Source organism: Euprymna scolopes, chromosome 27, assembly GCF_053919585.1.
Source record: "Euprymna scolopes isolate OS-2025 chromosome 27, ASM5391958v1, whole genome shotgun sequence".
NCBI classification, from domain to species: Eukaryota; Metazoa; Mollusca; class Cephalopoda; order Sepiida; family Sepiolidae; genus Euprymna; species Euprymna scolopes.
Genome location: NC_136508.1, coordinates 69,431,770 through 69,456,922, shown reverse-complemented (window position 1 = coordinate 69,456,922; position 25,153 = coordinate 69,431,770). Strand labels below are relative to the sequence as shown.

Below are 25,153 nucleotides of genomic sequence, written 5' to 3'. Positions count from 1 at the left end.
GTTAATTATGGTCTCAAATATTTTGGCGAAAAGTGGGAGGAGGCTAATGGGGCGATAATTTGATGGGTCAGTTCTTTCGCCAGAATTCTTGAATACTGGTACCACAGAAGCAGTTTTCCAACAGCCCGGAAAGCATGATTCATTAAGGCATTTGTTGTAAAGTTTGGAGAGAACTGGAGCTACTTCGGTTGAGCACTTTTTTAATAGCACAGCTGGGATGAGATCGGGTCCACACGCTTTTGAAGTGTCAAGGTTTTTTATGATAGCATGCACCTGAGCAGAAGTGATTTTTAGATCGGCTAGCATGGCGTCTGTCTGCAAAGGAAAGTCAGGTAGGGGGTGGTTGGAAGGGTCCAGTGTGGAGTTTGAGGCAAACCGGCTAACAAGCATGTTAGCCTTGTCGGTTGCTGAGCAAACAACCTCGTGATTGTTGGTTAGTGGGGGAATTGTTGATTGCCCATTATTTACTACACTGTTGTAGATTTTCCAGAAGTCATGAGTTCCTAATTTTTGTGCTTCGATGCATTTTTTAGTGGTTTCAGTAAATTCTCTCTTAGCTGTCGCTATTTCTTTCTTAACGTTACTTCTAGCTTCTATATACTTCTGTCTGTTTGAACTGGACTTATGTCGGTTAAATCTGCGGTATGTATGCTGCCTTTGAGCAATGGCAGTTGCGCAAGTAGAAGTAAACCATTGGGGAGAGTGGGGCTTGCTATAAATTCTCGGAAACAGGCGTATATTGGTGCTATTAGTTAGGGAACATGTGCTTCAATTGCTGTTTTGAACCATTCAGTGGTCTCATTTGTGCACTGTTCAGTAGGAAGAGAAAAAATATTTCAACATGGGGCATCTCTGATAAGATCTCTGATGGCTTCCCAGTCAGCCTTTTTATAATATCTCGTTGTTTTGAGAACTGGCTCTTCAGTTTTGGGTCTAGAGTTTAGGGAGATTTCGACCATTATCACTGCATGATCAGCATTCCCGAGTGGGCTGTCAGCATTTGTTATACTCGGGAACTGATGTCAGAAACAGATCTAGAAGTGATGCATGTTGTTCTTGCTGGTCAGGGAAACGGGTTGGCAACGTAACCATTTGTGATAAGGAGTGAGATATAGAGAAGCTATGTGTTGAGCTGCCCGCTGCATCTGTGTGAGTAGAGAATCCAAGCCAGTTTTTGTGGTGAACATTAAAGTCACCAAATACATGTACTTGTGCACTAGTGTCGAGGGAGAGTGATGTGTCTATGCTCTCAGAGACTTTGTTTATTATGGTGAAATCCTGGGTCGAGGGAGAGCGGTAGAGAAAATAAAAGTATCTAATGTTGTGTTGTATGTTTAGTCTAAAACACATAAAGGCTTGATCGTCCGTTTCTAGGTTTGTTTCTCTGGTGAGGGGGAGGGTGTTACGAATGTAGACTCCAGGTCCGTGCATATGTCTGTCAGAATCCTTATGGCAGAGTGGGAGATAGCCAGGCATGTTAAAGTAGTTAGAGGGGATGGAGGAGTGTAGGTTAGTCTCGCTTAGTGATAAGATATCCGGGGTATTTGTTAGGAGAAATGCTTCAACATCAGCTAAATTAGTTCTAAGCCCACGGATGTTAGTGAATGCAAGCCTCAAGGGATTTGTTTGTCCCTAGGCCTAGTGCTTCCAATTGTTATAAAATTTCAGCAATACATACTAGACATAAATTAATAAATATTCACTACATCTTAGTTTCTTATGATTATTTAAGCGGATATTATGGCATAACATAGACACCATTTTTATTTTTAGTTTAAGATACAACCATTCAATACTTGCAATAAATTTGATCCACAGTCATTAGATGCCAATTAAACAAGATTCTATTTAAATTTAATTTCTTCTGAAGTCCACTTAATGTTAAGCTTTAAATTTAAAAAGAAAAATTCTACAATTAATATTATGCAATAGATGTTGATCAAAATTGGAATGCGCATTCTTTAACTAAGGTTTTGTAGTTACCTCAGATTCTGGGTCAGTATTTTGCTAGTTGTTACATTCAACAACTTTCAGCTGGCGAAAATCAACTAAATAATTAGTTATATTAATACATTTTTATAAGTTCCATTAGTAATTCATGTGTATAATTCTATATTTTTTTTTTTTACATGGGGATCACCACTTATCAAGGCCCGAAGGCCACTCAGGGATAAGGGTTATTGCATGTACAGTAATCAATGAGATAGTATTGTAGTAATCATTAGTATTGGGGGTTTTGATAGAGTGTCTTATTTAAGGGGGCAGTTTGTCAGGAGTTTGTTTATGTTGGACTTGAAGACGTCCAAGTTGTAGTCAGGTGGGAAACAGGTAACTGGAACAGAGTTCCACTGGCGTGCAGTTCTAAGAAAGAAGCTTTGCTCATGGAATCTACTTTGGATTTAGGCACAGATAGAGAGTGGGGAAAATTATTGACAGTAGTTTCAGCCAGACGGGTGTTTTTCGTGAAAGATTGGCGAGGGGGGACCAGAGATTGGAGTTCAGACGAGCACCTGCTGTTGCATATTGGTTATATTAGAAGGGATCTGTTAGAAGTACATTCATTAGTGTGTGTCTTTGCGTATTATGCCTAAAGGTCCTTATATATATATATATATATATATATATACATGTGAGGGTGTGTTCTTATCAATGTTCTTTTTATGTGGGTGTGTGGGTGATTCTTCTAATGTATTTTTGCCTTGCCTAGGGATGTTTCCGATGACGTGTATGCGCCAACAAATGCAATGCGACCATACCTGAATTTGCCTTGGCCAGCGATGATATTCTCTCCTTCGCTGGTTCTCCATCTTGCTGGGAGTCGGGTCACTGCAGACAGATTCATTGATGAACAAACAAGATGGACTTGAAATTTCAATCTTTATTCAAGGCAAATTCTACATCTCGGATCCTGGTTGTTTTCGGGAGGCACCCAAATTCCCGTCCACTTAATCTGCCGCCTAGACCCTCTCTCAACCGTCTCGTCATCACCGGAAGTTACCCAGAATTCAGTGTCACCTTCCAATTTCCGGTGCACTCCATCTGGGCCACTCAAGGTGACTGAGTTTGACAGCTGTCAAAACTAACCCTGCTAAACTATTTAATGAGGAAATAAACATTCTTATTTTCTTTATTTCTAAGCTAATGAGAAAATAAACATTCTTATTTTCTTTATTTCTAAAAACTACCTAGATAGCATTTAAGCTGGGACTCCTAATACAACACTGCCATGGAAATAACGATAAAACAAAGACAGGCTCGCAACGTCTCTTCTGTGGGAGAGAGGCTGCAGGGAAGAGAAAAGGGCATCCCCCACTAAACCACGAAGTCTATCTTGTACTCTGTCAAGGCAGGATAGGCTGTTTTTAGCAGCTCCTGCCCAGATGTGGCAGCAGTACTCCATCCTTAGACGTACTTGGCTTTTATACAGATAGAGAATTGCATCAGTAGTGAGATATCTTCTGGAGCGGTAGAAGGATTCCACCATTTTCCCAGCGTCCCTGGCAACAGATTTGATGTACGTGTTTCATTTCAGATCAGGAGTAAAGGTCAAGCCAAGAAGCTTGTCAAAACATGGAGCCTCCCCAAGACGAGAGCCATCCATTTCAATTGATGCCAGATGGGGATCAGAGCGTTTATAATGTAAAGATAGAAGCTTGGTTTTGGATGCATTAAAAGTGACCAGCCACCTCTTCCCCCATTGTACCACGTACTCAAGATCAGAGGAGAGAGAATTAGAGAGAACTTTGTCATTCACGGCCTTTGATGTGTTGCCATAGATGGCCGTGTCATCAGCATAGATGTCAACGAATGATTTAAGTATGTGTTTTGGGAGATCATTGATGTAGATCAGGAAAAGAGTTCGGCCCAGGATGGACCCCTGGGGAACTCCAGCATTAATACTGAGGGCCTCTGATTTCTGCCCATCAACCACTACTCTTATGAGCCTATCAGAGAGAAATGATTTATGATTGAGAAAACATTTCCAATAATAGCGTAGCTGGAAATCTTGTGAAGTAGGCCCTTATGCCATACCTTATTGAAGGCCTTCGATATGTCAAGAGCAATTGCCCTGGAAAGGAAACCTTTGTCAAGAGATTCACTAATCCTATGTGATATAACCATTAGCACATCTGCTGTAGATCTTGCAGATAGGAAACCATATTGCATGTCACTAAGAAGGTTGTTTCTGTTGAGGTGGTTGACTACTTCTTTATTTAATATGGATTCCAACAACTTACTCATGGCACACAGGAGACTTATTGGTCTGTACTGAGAGGGAGATGACTTTTCACCTGAATTCTTAAATACAGGGCATACTGATGAGGTTTTCCAGGGTGTTGGAAAGCACTTCTCCTTAAGGCAACGCTTAAACAGTTTTGTAAGTATGGGGGCAAGTTCTGGTTGGAGCTTTTTCAGCACTATAACTGGAATGCCGTTAGGGCCAGTTGCTTTACTGGAATCAAGGTTCTTGATTAGCTTGACGACCTCACATACAGATATTTGTATGTTGCATAGTGTGTTGTCTGTTATAGGAGGAAATACAGGGAGTTGATGTTCATTGTTGCATGGGGTAGAATTAGCTGCAAAATTCTTGGCAAATAGTCTGGCCTTGTCTGATGCTGACGAGATGACCTCAGGTCCATTGATGATAGTTGGGATAGAACGCACGCTTCTGTTCAAGATCTTGTTTGCTATTTGCCAGAACTGGTGGGAACCAAGCCGCTGCTCAGCTACTTTGGATTTAACAGACTGAGCATATAGCTCTCTTGCATGCTTTATTACTCTTTTACAGTGGTCGTTGGCGGTCCTGAAAGTAGCTTTAGTCTCAGTACATCTATTACGTTGGTAGCTATGGAAAAAGTGATTTCTGTGTGCGATGGCAGCATCACATTCAGGGGAGAACCATGGCTTGCTGTTAGGTTTTTGTTGGAATTTTTTGGATGGTATGAATCAGTCTATGCCTACAATTAACCATTCGGTCAGGTCTGATACTATAGAGGACACATCCTTTTTAAACATGGAATGCAGAGGTAGGTCAGATATGAATGTATGGAAGTTATCCCAGTCAGCCATAGAGTATCGATATACAGTACAATGGAGAGGTACGTCTGAAGACTTATTACATTTCATTTTTATCTTAACTGATACAATGGAGTGGTCAGAGGATCCCAGAGGAGATAGAACGGAACATGAACACAGCTCAGGGGAAGTTGTGAGGAAAAGGTCTAGAAGGCTTGCATATTGACCGGGTGTATTTATTATGTTTCAACCTCTGGAAGGTTGGAACGTAGACCCCTGATGTTGGAGAAGGAGACCTGGTAGTAGGGGTCTACGTTAGAGGATGGGGTTCTAGGTTTATTCATGTTTCTTTTTTGGAGATTTGTTATGATTGGGGAGGTTTTGGTTGGAGCAGGACAGAGAGGGAAAATAAGAGAGAAAAAGACAAGAAATTTTTTTTTTTTTTTTTTGTGGCACATGATAAGGTAAAGCCGTAACAATTACCCACTAATATGGCATCGAGAGGCCCTACCAGAAACTACTGTATGGTCTAGAATCCATTCACCAAATGGCAATACAGCAGCCCCGGTACTTTGCACCTGCTGATAGGACAGCCTCCTTAGTGATTAAACCAAGGTTCGAGTCCCTGACTATCAGGCGGGTAACGTCTACCCAGATGAAACGTTTACCTCCAGCACCCTTACTAGTGACATGACCACAAGGATAGACATAGAAACAGAAATTTTCCGACATCTCAGGCTACTCTTTACAAAGTACTACTGACCTGGAAAGCAGCTTTTTCTTCACCCTTTGTCAGAAAAATCATTCATTGGAAATGAGGACTGAAGGACAAAAAAGGAGAAGCGAGAGTTACTGGAGTTGCTGATAACACATCCACATGCATTATCTACACTCCATTGGGAAAAAAAATAAATAAATAAGTAAATAAATAAAATAAAATAAAATAAAAAAAGGTCAGAAGGACTTATTAATGTCTACTTAGTATAAGTCCGTTGCCCCATTCCCGGCTTAGGTTTTTTTTTTTAATATGTAATAACCTATATAGTCTTAGGTGTGAATATTTTAAAATACTGATTCAACGTTGGTTTGTATACTTTAAAATACTGATGCAATGTTTGTTGTTCTATATTTATAATATAAAATCTTGATTTAAATCTTCGTAAGGGTATAAATTTTTCATTACTTTATCATCAGATAAGTGATAGATTTTAAGATAGAGTCAGTTAAAGTATCAGTGTTAACAGAGATACACTTACGGTTCTTCTAGATAGAGGCGCTCATACCAAACTATCCCTCCAAAATAAACTCGTATTTAATGAATTAGATACCCCAATCAATAAAGTAAATATTTTAACAGTTGTGAACTTTTTTTTAGATGAGGTATGAATTTTATATTATTTAGATTAATCTGACAATTAACCACATCTCGAGTTTTATCTGCACAACGTTTCAATCAATGCAACCCCCGACCTTCGGCAGATGTGAAAATCGCCATGTTTTAGCAGGTTTGGAATTTTTGCATCTCGTTGGAAGAAGTTTAGATGAATTATAAAGATAATTGTAGTGAAAATTGAATATGACTCCCGTTACGGAGGTGGGCTGCATGTGCGAACTCGAAACCCGAGCGATGGGAGACGAGAAGGCGATGAATCAACAGCATAAATGAGATAATATAAGGCCGGGAGTTAAGATGTTTGAGAGAGTCGAGCCGTTGAGTTCTCGAGAACCGGATGGAACCTGGTTAGAGTGGAGAATGTTGCTGAGAATAGAGTTCAGGTTTTTTTTTTCGATTAGATTAATTATCAGGAAACCCAAGGGGTATAATTTTTAACTTATTATGGTTAAATTTTCAATTAAATCCATCAACGTTTTGTAAGTTCTTAGAAACATCATATTTATGAAACTTAAGAAGTTGCTGGTTTCAGTATGGTTACTCGCATGTTATCCATTTTTTAACCAGATGAAGATTTTAATATAAAAATTATTGTTTTTGATTATTGTTTTCGTCGTCCCCATACTTCGATAGGTTCAAACTACTACAGAGAGAAGAATGCACACCATCGTTTTCACAAATGCATACAATGCATATATTACCATACATGTAAGCCTATTAAAGCACACTCGAAGTTATTGGTTTTATATAGGCGGTTATTTCTGTTTCATCGAAATTCATGTAGCATGTGTTGCGATAGACGGCTGAAGTTGATACGAAGGACATCATTGATGTTGTGACTATTGCCAGAGTGTAGATATTTTTCTTGATTGCACATTAGTTTAATTAATAAAAAAAAAAACATAACTTACCCTCATCTCGACTGATCACCAGGGCGGATTGTATCGCCAGGAACAACAGAGGTAAAATTAATCTTAGCATGTTTCCTTATTCTGAAATAATAAAAATAATATAATATTTAAAAATATTGGGATGGTCAAAAAGTTAGATTTTTTATTTTAAGTAGATATTAATACATTTCTTTTTTTCATGCTCGATTTAAAAGTACGTCGGTCGAAATGCTGTGAATATTTTCTAATAAAGATGTTATGAACATTTTTACAAGGAAATCATCACTTATAAAAACCCGAAGGTCGCTTGAGGATAAAGCTTACTGAGTGTGAGGTGATACTGAAACACCGGAAAACGGAGGATACAGCGGTCGAAACGTTGTAAATATAACAATCAAATGCGTCTGAAACTTAAGAATACTTTAAGCAATAACACTTGACTACAGAAGACCAGAGAGTTCATCATTCGAAATATTGTGAAAGCAAATCAACAATTGCTGAAAATAAATTGGTCAATTTTTAATTGAGTTAGTGATTAATTAATTACAAGAAATAAGTTTAATTAATTTTAATATTCCATTAAAGCAAGAATGTAAGTAGTTATTAAATAGAATTAGTTTTGTTTACGATTTGTGTTTAATTTCTTTCTCATGGAGGAAAAATAATAAAAAAAAATTTTTTAATTATAGAGCAAGATTTTTATCATCAGGATATGCGTGTGTGTGTATGTGTTTATGTGTGTATGTGTGTGCGTAAATTATAATTATAAAGTAATATACACCTTCGTTTATGAGATGTGTTTGTCTAATTACGACTACTTGAGATGTTAAATATTAACTTTGTTTACGGTGTGTGTTGAATTTCTTCTCATGGATCAAAAATAATAAACAAAAGTTTTTTAAAAAACTATAGAACAAGATTTTTTTTTTAATTATAGAGCAAGATTTTTATCATCAGTATATGCGTGTATGTGTGTATGTGTTTATGTGTGTATATGTTTATGTGTGCATGCGTGTATGTGTGTATGTGCGTGTGTAAATTCTAATTATAAAGTAATTTACACCTCCGTTTATGAAATGTGTTTGTCTAATTACGCCTACTTGAGATGTTAAATATTTGCTTTGGATGAAACACGAGTAGCGTGAGAAATGGAATATTCTACTTTATATATATATATATATATATATATATATATATATATATATATATATATATATATATATATATATATATATACTAGCAGTACTGCTCGGCTTTTCTCGGGCCCTATGTGTTGTTCATAACTTTATGTGCATATGCATATATATATATTAAAAAGTTTGATTCATGTCCAGGAACTCTACATCCAAAATTTCAAGTGTTTAGACTCAAAATTGGCGGAGAAGTTTGGTAGAGTCTGCAGAGGTCAACTCTTTCAACTTTGAATACTTGGCAGCCAAATTTTCGGCCAAAAACTTATTAAAAAGCTTGCTGCATGTCTGAACACACTTTATGTAAAATTTCAAATGTTTAGACCAAAAATTGGATGAGAGGTTAATTTTTTTAACTTTGACCCGAATTTTGACCCTTTAACATTTATTGTTTTGGGGTCAAATCAAATTAAAAGTTTGATCCATGTCCAAGGAACTTACATCTAAAATTTTAAGTGTTTAGACCCAAAATTGGCGGAGGAGTTCGGTAGAGTTTTCAAAGGCCAAATCGTTGAACTTTGACCCTTTGACAGCCAAATTTTTGGCCGAAAACCGATTAAAAAGATTTTTCAAAATTTCAATACTCCTTATGTCAAATCTTGAGTCTTTAAACTGAAAATTGACAGAGTAATTTAGTCGAGAAATGTACACACCAGTCATAAAAAAAAACGTTGCTCATCTCCTTACGATTTTTTTACGATTTTGAACACCAGTAAATTCATTTTAACTTTTGTTTTACTGAACGAAAATTGAAAAACTTTTTTCACAATATAGCTGAGAAGGTGATCTATAAAGTGCAATAATCGTTTGAAATTTGGTCGAAAAATAAGTGAGCGGGGAGCTTTGATCTGTTCTAAATGACTGAAACTGCCACTTAACCATATATTCAAACACGGTAGTGTTTGAATGGTATAGTTTTATTATCCCATTTAAAACAAAGGAATACAATACAGTGTGTAGGAGTTACAGACGCTCTATATGCCAGGCATTTCGAAGCCTAACGGTTTACACCCGAAGATAAAGGAAGTTGTTAGATGACAAGATAACGATGCGATGTCTAGCAATAAGTATATCTGGGGATTTTGTATGGGTTGAATATATTAGATAGTGGAGAGAGACGGTTGTCTATGAGGTTATTAGATAATTATGGTACTATAGATATGTTAGGGGGCATAGATAAAGAAAATAGGTGAAATAAGAGTAGATGCATTGAAAGGATATGAATTTATGGTATCCGAGTGTCGTCGTAATCCTGGTATAGAGTGGTATATTGTGGTCAGAGTCAGAGTTTGTTGAATAAATGCACATTGTAGGTAGATTCCAATTTAATATAAGATATTTGATCCTTCGTGATGATTGGTTGAGTATGTACCACTCTATACAAGGATTACCACAACATTCGGATACCATAAATTCATATCCTTTCAATGAATTATTTCACCTATTATCTTTATCTATGCCTCCTAAAAAATGAAATTATTTTTTAAAATATATTTTTATTGTATATGCTTACTAGCAATATTATTTCAAATTAGAGCTAATATATGCTAATGACTTTTTCTCTGAGGAGATGAGCCTACATCTAAAATCCATGAGTTATGGAAAAAAATCTGAACTGTATTCTTTATTCCAACAATAAATTTCTACTCTGAAAATTAACTTTTTTTCTGAATGAAATTTAAACAGAAAACATAGAATTGGGCGATAGAGTAGCATCTCCCTCCATTTTCACGTTGCTATGAGCAGAAAATTACATCGTTTAAATAATTTTTAAAAACCATGTGTTGATCTATAGTTTTATTTATTAGAACGTTTCAATAATTAAAGCCGTTTATCATATTTTCTTGCTTTCATTATTCGAAATTATTAAGAATAAAGGGAAATAACTATCATTTCCTTAGAAATCAGTTATTTCCCTTGTATTAGGAAAATTAATCAAGTGACTATACATTCTAGAAATGAATTCTTCTAATTGTTTTAAGTAATATCTGCTATGCCTAATAAGTATTTATTATAATGTATGTTTAATTGTATAATTTAACCCGTATATTAAGTAAATAATTATTTTATATTAATAGATAATTTACTACGGGCTCATACTGTTTAATTATTGAGTTTGCTAAAGTATATATTGTAATTTTTTAGAGGAGGGTTACCACTTATCAAAAAGTAGTGATTGGACGATTCCTATATTTTTCCCGATTCCGATACGATTACTGATTCCGTACTAAGTTCCCGATTCCGATACAATTACCGATTCCGATTCCGATTCTTTATAAATCTCTAAATATTTTACTATAGACTTTTTATTTTTCCCGATTTCTATAATAAACACATGTTAAATATGCAGATATTTTCCTAAACGTAAAATTAGATTTTTGGAGGATGATCTATAGATTTTAGCTTCACTGGTAGTTTAAAATCAATAAATATTTATTATTCTGCAATTATTACCAGCAATGAAAGATTTTGCTTTAAACAAAATCAAATAAAAAAAACACAATTAAAAGAATCCGTTTGGCATTGGAAAATAGGCACCATTTTTTTCGTTTCCGATACCGATTTCGATACCCCGAATTTGTCGATTTTTCCGATTTCCAATTTTGATTCTGATTCCGATTTATCGTCCGAAAACTACTAAAAAGCCACTAAAGGTTAATAGATGTCAGGTGGCTGATGTGGTTTGATTATTTAAGTGGGTTGCTCAATAAAAACTTTGCGTTACATTTGAAAACGACCAAATTATATATAGGTATGAAGCAGCCTTGCGGTATTGTGTTCAATAAACAGGTGATTCTAGGAAAGAAACTTTGCTCGTGGAATTTTCGTTTAATTTAAAATACAGATAGAGAGGAATGTAAATTATTCACAGTGGTTATAGCTATGTAATATTGTCGGGGTTATATATTATGCATACGTATGTCTTCTAGTGGTTAGATTGTATGAGTGTATATACGTGTCATAGGCATCTACATGACGTGTATATATGCGTGTGTTTGTCTATGACCATATAGCGTTGGATCGTCTAATCTAGAGTTCGCTGTGTGTGTATGTACAATAACTTTAGAACACAAAGGACAAATAACACTTATTTGGGGTTTCAATATTTAATCAATCGGGAATATATTTGATCCATCTTTGGTCTTGTTTGATCGAAAGGTGGAATGAAAATTCTTCCCAAGAAATAACAGAGCCTCGGGTTTTATTTTCGGCAACTTTTTATTCCACAGTGTTTTCCCCCTTTTGGAAAGATGAAATGCTGATGTTGACTGTCGCGATTTCTGACTCACTCTACTTGGAGCCATCACGATCTGAAGACCGTCTCTGTCCATCTCTCGACTCTAACTGACTCCAAAAATTTTCACGTATCTCAAAAATTCTATCTCCCCCTTCTAAATGACGTCATTCGTATACATCACTAAGATAATCACCTGATGTTTTTACATGTCATGTTTTCTAAGTTGTCAACTAAATTGTTATGATAACATTTTTAAGTTATATTTCTAAATTAATGTAAAGAAATATTTTCTTTAAATATTTTGATTATTCGAAAAAATATTTTAGCTGATAAATATTTTAGCTTGAATAATCATAATAATCGTCGACTAGCACCCCTTTCGGCATTATCCAAACAGTATCTTTCATCATCCGACAAATATCTAACATCATCCAATCAATATCCAACATCATCCGACCAATATCTAAAATCATCCGATCAATATCTAACATCATCCGACACATATCTGACATCATCCGACACATATCTGACATCATCCGACCAATATCTGACATTATCCGACCAATATCTAACATTATCCGACCAATATCTAACATTATCCGACAAATATCTAACATTATCCGACCAATATCTTACATTATCCTGTTACAATAACAGAGCCTGTTCTTGTAAGTGAGTATATATGAAATAGGATGGTCAAGGATTCGAACTTGCGAAGCTATATTTGGAATTGAAAATTCCAATCATAGGTTAAAATAAATACAGAATATTATTGAAAACAAAAAATGTGGAATCGCAATTGCTTAGCTCACACAAAATAGTTGGATGCCTGTTTGTTGGAAAAGGAATGTAAAGATGAAATTTGTTTCTGTTATAAAAACGAAAATTAAAATAAGGAATTTAATCGTCAATTGAAATTGTAAACATAATTTGAAAAGAGGTTATTTGAAAAATAGGTTACTGAACTTGTTGGGTCATGTCAGTGTGATGCATATCATCCAACGTGCTTTATGAGCACATTTAATCATGCGATGACGTGATGAGTTCTCAATATAGGTAGAGTTTTAGATGCAGTCTGGGAGAAGGGGAGAAGAGTCAGGGAGAGGGAGCCGAGAGAGAGAGAGGTTAGAGGCGGCTGCTGACATCAAACCTTGGAAGCAAAAGGTTAGAGAAGAAAAAGCCATGTAAAGAAACTTTGAATTCCTTGAGCGAAATCATGGACCGGTCATGAAATAAAGGACGTCATCATTTTTGTGTATCTGCGTCTTCGTGTTGTGATTCAACAGAAAAGGTATTGTCCATTTATATTATAAGAACTTTGTGAAAATCATCATCTCAAAAATAGGTAAGAAATATATGTATAAATATTTATAGAAATACTCCTGTCCATATAGAACTGTCAAACGTATAAATGCTAAACGCACAAACTCTCAGTCTATCTATATATGTATCAAATCTCCTCTCATTGTGTAGTAAGATGTACACCGTCTATTATATATATACAGAACTGTCTCTCTCATTATATATACATGTTTAAGACTCTATCTACAAACATGAAAAACAACAAATATGTAAGTCGTCTAACAAACAAGAACACTAAATAAGAACTCACGTAACATACGCACATAGTTGGTACCCTTCCAAAAATACAACCATTACATAACAATCCGACCAATATCTACCATCATCCAACCAATATCAAACATTATCCGACCAATATCTAACATTATCCAACGAATATCTAACATCATCCAACAAATATCTAACATTATTCGAAGAATATCTTACATCACCTGACCAATATCTAACATCATCTGACCAATATCTTACATCATCAAACCAATGCCTAACATCATCTGACTAATATCTAACATTATCCGACCAATAACTTACATTATCCGACCAATATCTTACATTATGCTACAAATATCTAACATTATCCGACAAATATCTTAAATAATCCGACCAATATCTTACATTATCCAACCAATAACTGAAATCATCTGACACATGTCTAAAATTATCCAACCAATATCTTACATAATCCGACCAATATGCAAAATTATCCGACCAATATCCAACATTATACAACAAATATCTTATATCCTCCGACAAATATCTAACATAATCCGACCAATATCTAACAGTATCCGACCAATTTCTAACATCATCCAAGATACATCTAACATTATCTTACTAATATCTAAGATAATCCGGCGAATATCTTACCTCATCCGACCAATATCTAACATCATCCGACTAATATCTAACATTATCCAACCAATATCTTACAATATCCCACCAATACCTAACATTATCCGATGAATACCTCACATAATCCGTCTAATATGCAACATCATCCAACCAATATCTTACATCACCGACCAATATCTAACATCATCTGATAAATGACATAATCCGACCGATATCTAACATTATCCAACCAATATCTAACAATATCCAACCAATATGTAACATTATCTGACAAATATGTTACATCATCCGACCAACATCTAACATCATCATAATTACATTATCCGACCAATATCTTATACTATCCGACTAATATCTAACATTATCTGACAAATATCTTACGTCATCCGACCAATATCTTACATGATCCGACCAATATCTTACATTATCCGACCAATATCAACCACCATCCGACCAATTTCTTACATTATCCGACCAATATCTCACATTATCCGACGAATATCTAATAATATCCGACCAATATCTAGTATTATCCGACCAATATCTTACATAATCCGACCAAGATCTAACATCATTCGACAAATATCTTATATTATCCGACATATATCTTACATAAACCGACCAACATCTTACATCATCCGATCAATATCTTACATCATCCGACCAATATCTAACATCATCCGACCAATATCTTACATTATCTGACAAATATCTTACATAATCCGACTGATGTCTAACACCATCCAACCAATATCTCACATTATCCGATCAATATCTAGTATTATCCGACCAATATCTTACATCATCCGACCAATATCTTACATTATCTGACAAATATCTTACATAATCCGACCGATGTCTAACATCATCCAACCAATATCTCACATTATCCGACAAATATCTAACAATATCCGACGAATATCTAGTATTATCCGACGAATATCTTACGTAATCCGATCAATATATAACATTATCCAACAATTATCTTACATTATTCGACCAAAGTCTTACATTATCCGAACAATATCTTACATCATCCAACCAATATCTTACATCATCCAACCAATACCTAACATCATCCAACTAATATCTAACATTATCCGACAAATATCTAACAATATCCGACCAATATCTAGTATTATCCGACAAATATCTTACATTATCCGACCAATATCTTACATGATCCAATCAATATCTAAAATTATCCAACAATAATCTTACATTATCCGCTGAATATCTAACATTATCCGACCGATATCTAACATTATCCGACCGATATCTAACATCATCCGACCAATATCAAACATCATCCGACCAAGATCAAACATAATTCGACCAATATCTTAAATTATCCGACCAATATCTAACATCATCCAGCCCAGTTCAAAAACAGTTAGCTGAACGTCAATTACGAACAGAGGAGTTACTTACAGAAATTGTTAAAAATAATACGAACGCGGAAAGCAATTCAGCATTTTCTCAGAATACAATATGGACTGCTATAGACAATTTTAAATACAAGGAAGAGGAAAAATCATCCGCAGCATACTTTCGGCGTTATGAAATTTTTTTTTAATATTGACTGCAGCAACTGGTCTGATCAAAAGAAAACCAGACTTCTCCTACGAAAATTGGAAACGGCTGAGCAGGATAAATTCGTGGATTACATCTTGCCTTGGAAAACAGCAGATTTATCTTTCAGTGAGACGGGAAATTTGTTAACAACTTTTCTCGCCAAAAACGTCTCTTTTCCATAAGCGTTGGACATGTTTGAATGTGGTAAAAGACGATAATGATGATTTTGCCACCTACGCAGCTGTAGTGAAAAAACATTGTGATGACTTTAAGTTGTCTGAACGAATAGTAGACTTTTTTAAATGTCTTGTGTTTGCACAAGGGTTAACCTCGGGAAAAGATGCAGAAATCAGGCGCAGAGTCCTTACAAAATTAGAAAATGAACCGAACTTAACACTTCAAAAATTGACTGAGGATTGTCAAAAAGTAGAAATTATAAAAAAAAGATGCAAGAAATATCGAAGCAGGCATCGCGAATATAAAAAAGTAACTAAGAAAAACCCGTCGAAATGGCACACAGACACTAACCACCGAAACTCAGAAAAACTAAAAGCACCGAGCGCTTGTTTCAGATGTGGTGGAATACATTGGGTAAAGGATTGCCCATTTTTAACAAAAAGATGGTATTTATGCAATAAGATCGGTCATAAAAGTTCGCATTGTAGGAAAACTCATAATAGGAGCCATGTACGTCAAACCAGAACTAAGGACGTCGTAGATGAAAATCTCCGCAAATATGTAACAGTTAACATTTTCGGCAAGGCTATTAAATTCCAATTAGACAGTGGATCGGATCTTTCAATAATAAATCTCAAAACGTGGAAAATATTATGAAAGCGGACTATGTTAAAAACTAACAGAACAGCGACGGCCGTTAATTGTACAAAAATTCATTTTGAAGGTGAATTAATTACAAACGTCACTTTACGAGGGAAAACAAAAAAACTAAGATTGTATGTGCTAAAAGATAGAGAGAACCTGTTCGGTTCTGACAGCATGGAGGAGTTTCGTCTCTGAGATCTTCCTATATGCACATTCTGCTAGAAAATAGATACCCGCCCAGCAGAAACCGAGAAACTTATAACTTGTTTCAAAAAAGAATTCTCAGGGATTTCACATGCATCCAAGAATAAACAGAATGAAAAGCCTAATGAGAAGTTTTGTTTATTGGCCAGCTATGAACCCAGATATTACCGACATAGTGAACAGATACAAAGGCTGTGCTTTGGCTGCTAAAGCACCACCGATAATATATAAACCTTGGCCTAAGGCTGAACAACCATGGTCATGGATCCACATCGATTATGCGGGGCCTGTGGAGGATTTTTACTACCTGATAGTAGTTGACTTTTACTTTAAATGGTCAGAGGTACTAAGATGCAAAAAACCGACCACGACAACAACGACAAATTTTTTATTGGAATTGTTTGCTCGGTTTGGGGTTGTAGACTGTCTGGTTAGTGACAACGCTACACAGTTCACCTCGACAGAGTTCAGAGAATTCTGCGAGATGTATCAAGTCAAGCATATTACAACAACCCAGTACCATGCCAGAAGCAACAGCCAGGCCAAACGCTTCGTTGATATGCTTAAAAGGGCATTAAAAAAGGCGTCCGGTACACCGACAGAAATGGCCATTCAGCAATTTCTGCAGGTTTACAGAATCACAGGAAATCCAAACAAACCAGATGCAGGATCCCCAGCAGAAATCATGTTTTGGACGGAAAATAAAATCCGTATTTGATAAACTGCTACCCAAACACATAGTACACAACAGAACCTCTACAATGCCAATGAAACGGTTTAACAGCGGAGATAACGTGTATTTTAGGCATTTTAGAAATAATGTTTCTTTTTGGGATCAGGGCACGATCTTATGAAGAATTGGCCATGTTATATACATCATTCAGGGCCTAAAGTTCCAACATCAGAGGCACCTGAACCAAATCAGGAAACGCTTCTGCAAGGATCAAGAAGAACAACCACAGGACGGTAGCGAGGCGATTGAAACTGTGTATGACTGTTTTGATATAGACCCTACAAAAGGGATGTCAGAACCAAGACGCCCCGACAGAAAGAAGAAGCGCACAGACCCCTTGGTGGTCTGCCCCAAAAGGAAGAAATACTGATTTTCACAACCGCGGAAATCAGCTCGGGAGGCGGTGTTGTGGGGTAATCACCCTCCAAATGGACTGTTCTATCCATTATATAAACCATAGACCTTTTGATCCCAGGATTAAACACCAGAGAGACCCTCGCCTGCTTGGTGACGTTTACTGCTCTTTTCAGTTGTAACCATTTTACGTTGTTGTTCCAGTAACACAATAACCTCATGACTGTAAACGGCACTGTCTCTTCCTCTCATTCATTTTTATGCAGTTTTTCACCCTGTCTCATTTGCATGTGTGTCCTCTGTTTCTTTTGCGATCTTGGGAGACCACAGTTTATAAAACACCAGGCGCCATCTTTTTTTCTCTTTTCTCACCCAACACTTCCCTGCAGCAAATTCACCCCTCCTCCGTCACGCCACCACTTGCATGCACAGTCACACAATGCACAAATACGCGGACACTTGCTACTCTGGTGAGTATTACACTCCTCCCTGATCTAATGATCACACAGAGTGCACTGCAGGATTGGTCTCCTAGTCTGCTTACTTTTGCGAAGGGGCACATTCACAGGTTCTGGTTCTGGTTCTGGTTCTGGTTCTTGTTCTTGCTCTGGTTCTGGTTCTGATTCAGATTCAGGTTCAGGTTCTGATTCATATTCTGGTTCTGATTAAGATTCTGGCTCTGGTATCGGGTCTGGTTCTGGTTTCGGGTCTGGTTCTGATTCTGATTCTGTTTCCACCGCGTCAGATGAACTATAATCATCACTCTCTGGTTTGTTGATTTCGTTCATCAGTAGCGCATGCCTTGAGGATTTATTGCTCTCATCTGTAGTTGTATGATGTACCTCAGAAGCCGGGCGAAGATTGTGCACATGGTGCGGGGTTCTGTCAACTAGTGTAGTATTGGGAATCCCAGTTTAATTGCTATATAGGTAGCTTTAGAAATAGAAAATTATATAAGCATATTTTGATTTCCCATCAGCGATTTAGCAGGGTCAGAAAGGTTAGGTTTGACAGGCATCAAACACAGGTCACCTTGAATGACCTAGATAGAATGTACCAGAAATTAAGGGGTGACACGAGAATTGTGGTCGTAGGCCTTCCGGTTGACGACCATATGGGTAGAGTTGGTCTTAGCAGCAGAGGAATGCAGATGGGAGATTCCGGGTCTCTCCCGACAACCAGGGTCCAAGATGTTAGGCTTGCGTTGAATAAAAAAGATTGAAGATTCAATTCCATCTTGTTGTTCATTGATGAATCTGTCTGCAGCATCCACTCCCCAGCAAGATGGAAGACCAGCGACCAAAAAGGCATCATCCGCTGGCCAAGGCAAATCAGGTATGTTCAAATTATATTGGTTGCACATACACATCTCGGAAACTGTAGAAGAATAGCAAACACACCCACCCACACACACACACATATATATAACAGTGAACTGCACATAGGGACACACATTTATATGTAAGAACACACACACCCACACGTATATGTAAAAACATTGATAAACACACAGACCCGTAAAAGTAAACGTTAGAATAAAACGTTTAATTAGTAATAATAAATAAATAAATAATAAACACACACTAGGAGATTCGTCCTCGCTTGAATTTGGTGGTGCACCGGTTTTCAGGTGGTCTCACCCAAACTGGATCCCCTACCTCATATTTGGCATGTCTTTTCTGGTTGACTGGCTGTGCAGCATCAATTCCCTTTATTCTAACACAATATGTGTATATGGCATTGGCCGGCGCTGTTGTAGGTAATTTCCCATCCTTTGGCGTGATGTTATACCAATACCTGGTCTTCGTAACAGCTGCCGAACTTGTTGGCTGCAAAAAGCAGCATCGTTATCCATCAAGATCTCTTCCGGCACACCCTGCTCAAAAAAGATGGATGACAAGATGTGAACAACACTTACACTTGCCGAGTCCTGTCTAATCATGTGTTGTCATACCGCAAAACATGTGGGTCCACAATTGATAAGAGTTAGAAAGGGTTTACCATTGTAATGGGTAATGTCCATCGCCACCCACTGCCACACCTTCTTGACGTCCAATCGTCCTTTTCGCCATTGCTCTGGTGCAGGATCAATAGACTGACACGCCTCACAGTGCCTGACAATCTGCCTAACATCTGCTTTTCTCACTGCTGGATCCACACGCCTCGCAAAATATACTGTTCTCTTGTCTGCTCTGTGCATGAATCTTCTATATTTGACATGGGCTAATCGCGCCAATTGCAACTGCAAATAAAGTCAACAATGAAACCATCAAAACAACCCTATGAAAAATTGCAACTGTTTTAAAAAAATAGACCGACAAAGTCTGGGGAATTTAGACTGAAAACAGATATCAACAAACTTTTTTTAAAAAAAGTCACAACGTCAGGTAACAACGGAATATACACATACTGATTCAAAAATCTACGACGCTACAGGAAACACTAATTCAAAACATGAAAAGATGTATCCACGAAGCAGACTAGTTATGGGATGAAGAAAATAGGAGAAAACTGAAGGTATGGAACTACCAAACAAAGCGAAGATGAGAGTACAAATATTTGCAAGTTCATCAAAGCAACGAAAATAGAAGAGAAAATCGGAAAGAAATACCTCAAAAGAAAACTCGTTTAAACAAAACTAAATAGTACACAGTTATAAACACATGGGCGTTTATAGGGTGGACCAAATAAGAATTAATGCATCTTCACTAGAAGATCAAGAAACGTGACCATGTAAAATGCTCTATACCCAAAGGATGATACCGACTGACTCTACGGTAAAAGGAATAACGGTGGAAGAAGGCTGGTTTGTATAGAAGAGTGTGTGAATGACACAAAATGGAATTGTGAGATCGAGCAGTGTGCTCCACACCCATCTTCACGGCTCCATACTATCTGTGAGGTACACGGGTTAGTTGGTCGGCACGATTACAATGTGATGTTACCAGCGTTACCCCCACTGATAGTCCATACTCAGAGACCAAACTCTTCAGCATGTCTAGCCTTTGCCGGAGCAACATCTCGCTGGCTGCCTTAGTGTGGATTCTTGTCTGTTCTGAAAGCGTGTCAGACACTCAGTGGTAGATGCAAAGAAAATCTGTGTAAAGGTGCAGTTGCCATTGCAGTGCGAGATTTGTTCCCTTTTACAACAGCGTCCAGCTCTGCTAAGTTGATGTGCTGAGCATCACTTACGGATCGCAGCCAACATGCGTGTTCAAACACATCCCCTCCTTGCTCTAATGCGACTCTCAATGCCAATGAACTAGCGTCGACCCACATATTTATGTGGTCTGCATCAACACACCATTTTTTACGGGCAGGGTCCTCCTTGTTGACTCTCTCCAGGGTGTCAGTTACCATCAGAGTTAGAAGAGCATCGTCAAGTACATCGTCCCAACCTGTTACCAAATTCGCTCTGCTTTTGATGACACCCACAGCTACACGGAGCCAGCCACAGGCTGGTAAGTGTCCAACAAGTTTCCCACACCAGGAAAAAACGGTCCGTCTCGTAACAACGTCAGGGATGCCTGGTATCCCACTGCCACGCCTCCATCATAGGGTGTCATCTTCCTCACAGACGTCTAATCCCAATATGTGCACTCCATCCCTCAGACGTTCAGGATTCTTGCACTGCAGATCAAACTGAGCCAATTTTTCCCTGACACACGATGCAGATTTTATGTCCTCATTGATGTACACATCGTCAATGTAGGATGATGTTGCGTCCTCAATTGTCTTTTTTGGGGACAACACCGCATACATAATGGTTTTCATGATCTGCGGTGCTATTCAGACCAAAGCCGGGTCGTGTTAGGTAGTACGTTTGACCCCGAAACCACACTGTCTTGAACAGTCACAGCGTCTCATCTACTCGCACCTGCAAATAGGCCTTCCGCAGGTCTAATATTGATACATTGGAGCCCTTCTGATGCCATTCCCTCAGTTTGCTGGTGCACTTATCAGCAGCGGCAGTGTAAGCCTCAATGTACTGGTTGAGCTCACGAGAATCCAGCACTGGTCTTACTTTTGACTTGTTATGCTGGATAACCGCCATTAAGGTATCAGACACTTGGGTGGACCAAGCTTCTCAGGGTAGGGATCAGCCATCCATCTCGGATCCACACCTCAAACTCTTGCTCGTACTCATCATGAGCCTCGTCAGATATAGGGTATTCTGCGACACGATTCTTTAATTCGGTTGGTGCCCTTCCCTCAGTCCACTTCCATGACGCAGTCCAGGCCTGCTGGTTATAGTCATAACCCACCTTAAAGTCAGGGCGATCGATGTGGATTGCAGCACACACCGGGTTTTTTAAAAAGCGCATGCTCCATCTCTTTCGATGATCACTCCCCCCAGTGCCTTGATAGCATCGTAGGCCAGCAGTACGTCGAACCCCAGCAAATCCCCTCGCGTCACCAACACATTAATTTCCACGGCCACACCAGAGTCCGTGTGGACCTTCACGGTTCCAGCTTCACAGCATGCTTGTGTCTCACAGCCTATTGTGGTGACTTTAATGTTCCTTTTAGTCCAGGTCCGACACAATCTGGCACTCATGATGGTATGTGAGCAGCCGGAGTCGAGAAGAGCTGAGCAAGGCACTCGGTTCACGTACACAGTTATCATAGATTGTGCGTCACGTATCTTGTCTAGGGAGCAGGGCGGCGCTGCCATCCTGCCCCCTGACACGTTTCTCACACAGTTTTGAGCTAGGTGTCCAATGCCATCACATTGGAAACATCGCAGTTGCCCCCACCTTTTGTCAGTGCAGCTTCTCGCAAAATGAGCTCGCCAACCACAGCGGTAACATCTTCCATTTGTCGCGGGGCTCAGACTGGGAATCTCCCCGGCCTCGTTCTGGGCTGCCTTTGTCGCCATCACAACTGATTCCCCCAGGTCCTCCTCATCTCTGATGATCGCCCAGGAGCATTCCATTGTGCTCCATAGGCATTGCGGACACACTGATAGAGGCTCTCAACAATTGCTTAACACGGGTGGGAAGGCTGGCCACAAATGCATATGCCAATGTCCTCTCCGACACTCCATTGCCAAACAGCACAGCAAGTTTCTTCACACATCCACGGTTTCTCCCAGCATGAGCTTCCTGGAGGTGAATCTTTCATAAGCTGTGCAAGCATCATTGCAAATGCCTTGCACAGCGTATTTTTTATAGCGGTCACATCAGCCTTCCTGGTGACACTAAGTTGCTGATACACACTCAGAGCGCCCCCAGCCAATCTCAGGGGAATCACAGTGTGCACTCTCTTTACCTCACAGAGATTGCAGGTCAACTCGACCCTCTCAACCCAGTCAACGACAGATGTGGACCCATCAAACTCTGGAATCAGTTTCAGTTCATTTTTCACAGCAATAGCCGGAAATAGCTTCTATCGAATTCACCTTCAATCGTCACCAACACTCACAATAGTAACACAATAACCTCGTGACTGTAAACGACACTGTCTCTTCCTCTCACTCAAGCTTGCTTTTTATGGAGTTTTTCACCCTGTCTCATTTGCTTGCATGCCCTCTGTTTCCTCGTGATCTTGTGATCTCGCGAGACCACAGTTTATAAAACGCCAGCTATCTTTTTTCTCTTTTCTCACCCAACACTTCCCTGCGGCAAGTCCATCCCTCCTCCGTCACGCCACCGCTCGCACGAACATCCACACAATGCACAAATACGTGGACGCTTGCTATTCTGGTGAGTATTGCATAGATTACTACTCTTAAAACTTGCTTTACTTTCTCTTCAGTTTTCTAATCCTAATCCTCAAACGAACTATTATTTTTTTCGATGGGATTTATTTTCAAGCGTCCGTAAAAGAAAACAGTGATTTTAATCACGTATTTAAAGGAAGTTAATGCTTAAAAGAAGAAGAGAAGATTATTTTTTATATATTGGAATCCTTTGAGATGAGTAATTTGTGTATTTCGTTGTATTTTTTTATTTATTTATTTATCTTTTTTTTTTTGGAGTGCTATTCTCATCTTCCTGAAGAAGGCTAGAGGATGAGTTGGCCAAAACATGGTAAAACAACGATTAAATGTTTTCGAAGCCGATGCAGTTGATGTCAGAAAAAAAATTGCGGACGAATTAAATTATGAAGCCTAACATCACAAGTACATCTGAGAAGTTTTATCCCCCACACAAGCGGAAAGGCCCGTCATATAAAAGAAAGTTCTTTGATAGGTCAGGGGCGCGTTCGAAATGAATTTTTCTGTTTGGAACCCAATTGAATTTTACACTTTAAACTTTAATTCAAGCCATTAAAAGTAGATTCTATACAGTGCAATGTAACCGACAATGTATTATTAAGTCACTGCGAGCAAGCATGCAAGTTTCCTCCTGGTGCGACTACAGCAGACAATCAATCGATTTGACTGAAAAATGGGCAATTTCACCCGTTTTGGATGACAATAAAATATGGTTTTGTTGCTCTTCATTCGATCCCAGGCAACGTCGCCATTCAAGTGAACCACGTCAACCTAACCATCTCCCACGAATGGCTGAATGAATACTGCCATTTTAGGAAAATAAATTGATGCGATTCTCGATAGATTTGAAGAAATCAAGTCGAATGATGGTGAGCATATGAAATTTTAAATCAAAACTCATATTGTGTATGTTGTTCTTTATCCATATATAACTTGCTTTTTGTGTGTGTGTGTGTGTGTGTGTGTGTGTGTGTGTGTGTGTGTGTGTGTGTGTGTGTGTGTGTGTGTGTGTGTGTAAAAAATATAATTCATGAATAAATTAAAAGATTTTCAAAATAGGGAATGAATTTCCAATCATCTTATGAAAGAACAAAACAGGAAAACATGAAGAGAGACTTACTTGTGGGCGGAATCAATTAGAAACGATTATCTTTTCTTTTTCGAATATTCAACCATAAATAACGATATAATTAACCGTTATGCAAGTTGGATTCAATTTAAGCGACTATACCCGTGAAAAATATTCTTTGTTTTTGCGTGCGTGCGTGTCTCCGTCTCGTCGTCAGTCTTTTATCATGCACATCTGTCACTTGGCAATTCTAGAAATGAACAGCGACTGTTCAGCAGAAAGTATTGTTTTATATAAGAAGTGTTGGTGAGCATTGACCAACGGAAAGAGCCGCGCACGAACGTGACGATGACGTAATTATTCTTGAGAATGACCGGCATTTTTTCAATGCCCGATGGCTTTGAAACGAGTATAGTACTCACCGGTAGTTTTTTTTTTTTTTTTCGCTTGCTTGCTTGTTATTTATTTATTATATATTTTTGGCACGTCCATATCATATACAACCAATTATGTATGATTGAGCATGCGCGAAACGAATTTGAGAGCGTTTTGAGAAATGCCACAGTTGCCACACATATGCAACTTTTTTTTTTTTTTGCTTGCTCGCTTGTTATTTATTTATTTATTATATATTTTTGGCACGTCCATATCATGTACAACCAATTATGTATGATTGAGCATGCGCGAAACGAATTTGAGAGCGTTTTGAGAAATGTCACACATATGCAACTTG

General features: G+C 38.1%; 1 protein-coding gene across 1 annotated transcript in view; it reads right to left on the bottom strand.

The window, feature by feature from the left end:
• Positions 1-24,827, bottom strand: part of LOC145248903 (BPTI/Kunitz domain-containing protein-like) — a 42,965-nt gene extending 18,138 nt beyond the window's left edge. Inside the window, exons 1-2 of the mRNA XM_080110684.1 lie at positions 24,472-24,827; positions 7,324-7,404 (exon numbers count right to left, since the gene is read on the bottom strand). Of these exons, the coding sequence (XP_079966810.1) occupies positions 7,324-7,393 (70 nt within the window). The 5' untranslated portion in view covers positions 7,394-7,404; positions 24,472-24,827. The remainder of the gene's footprint in view (positions 1-7,323; positions 7,405-24,471) is intronic.
• Positions 24,828-25,153: the final 326 nt, after the last annotated feature.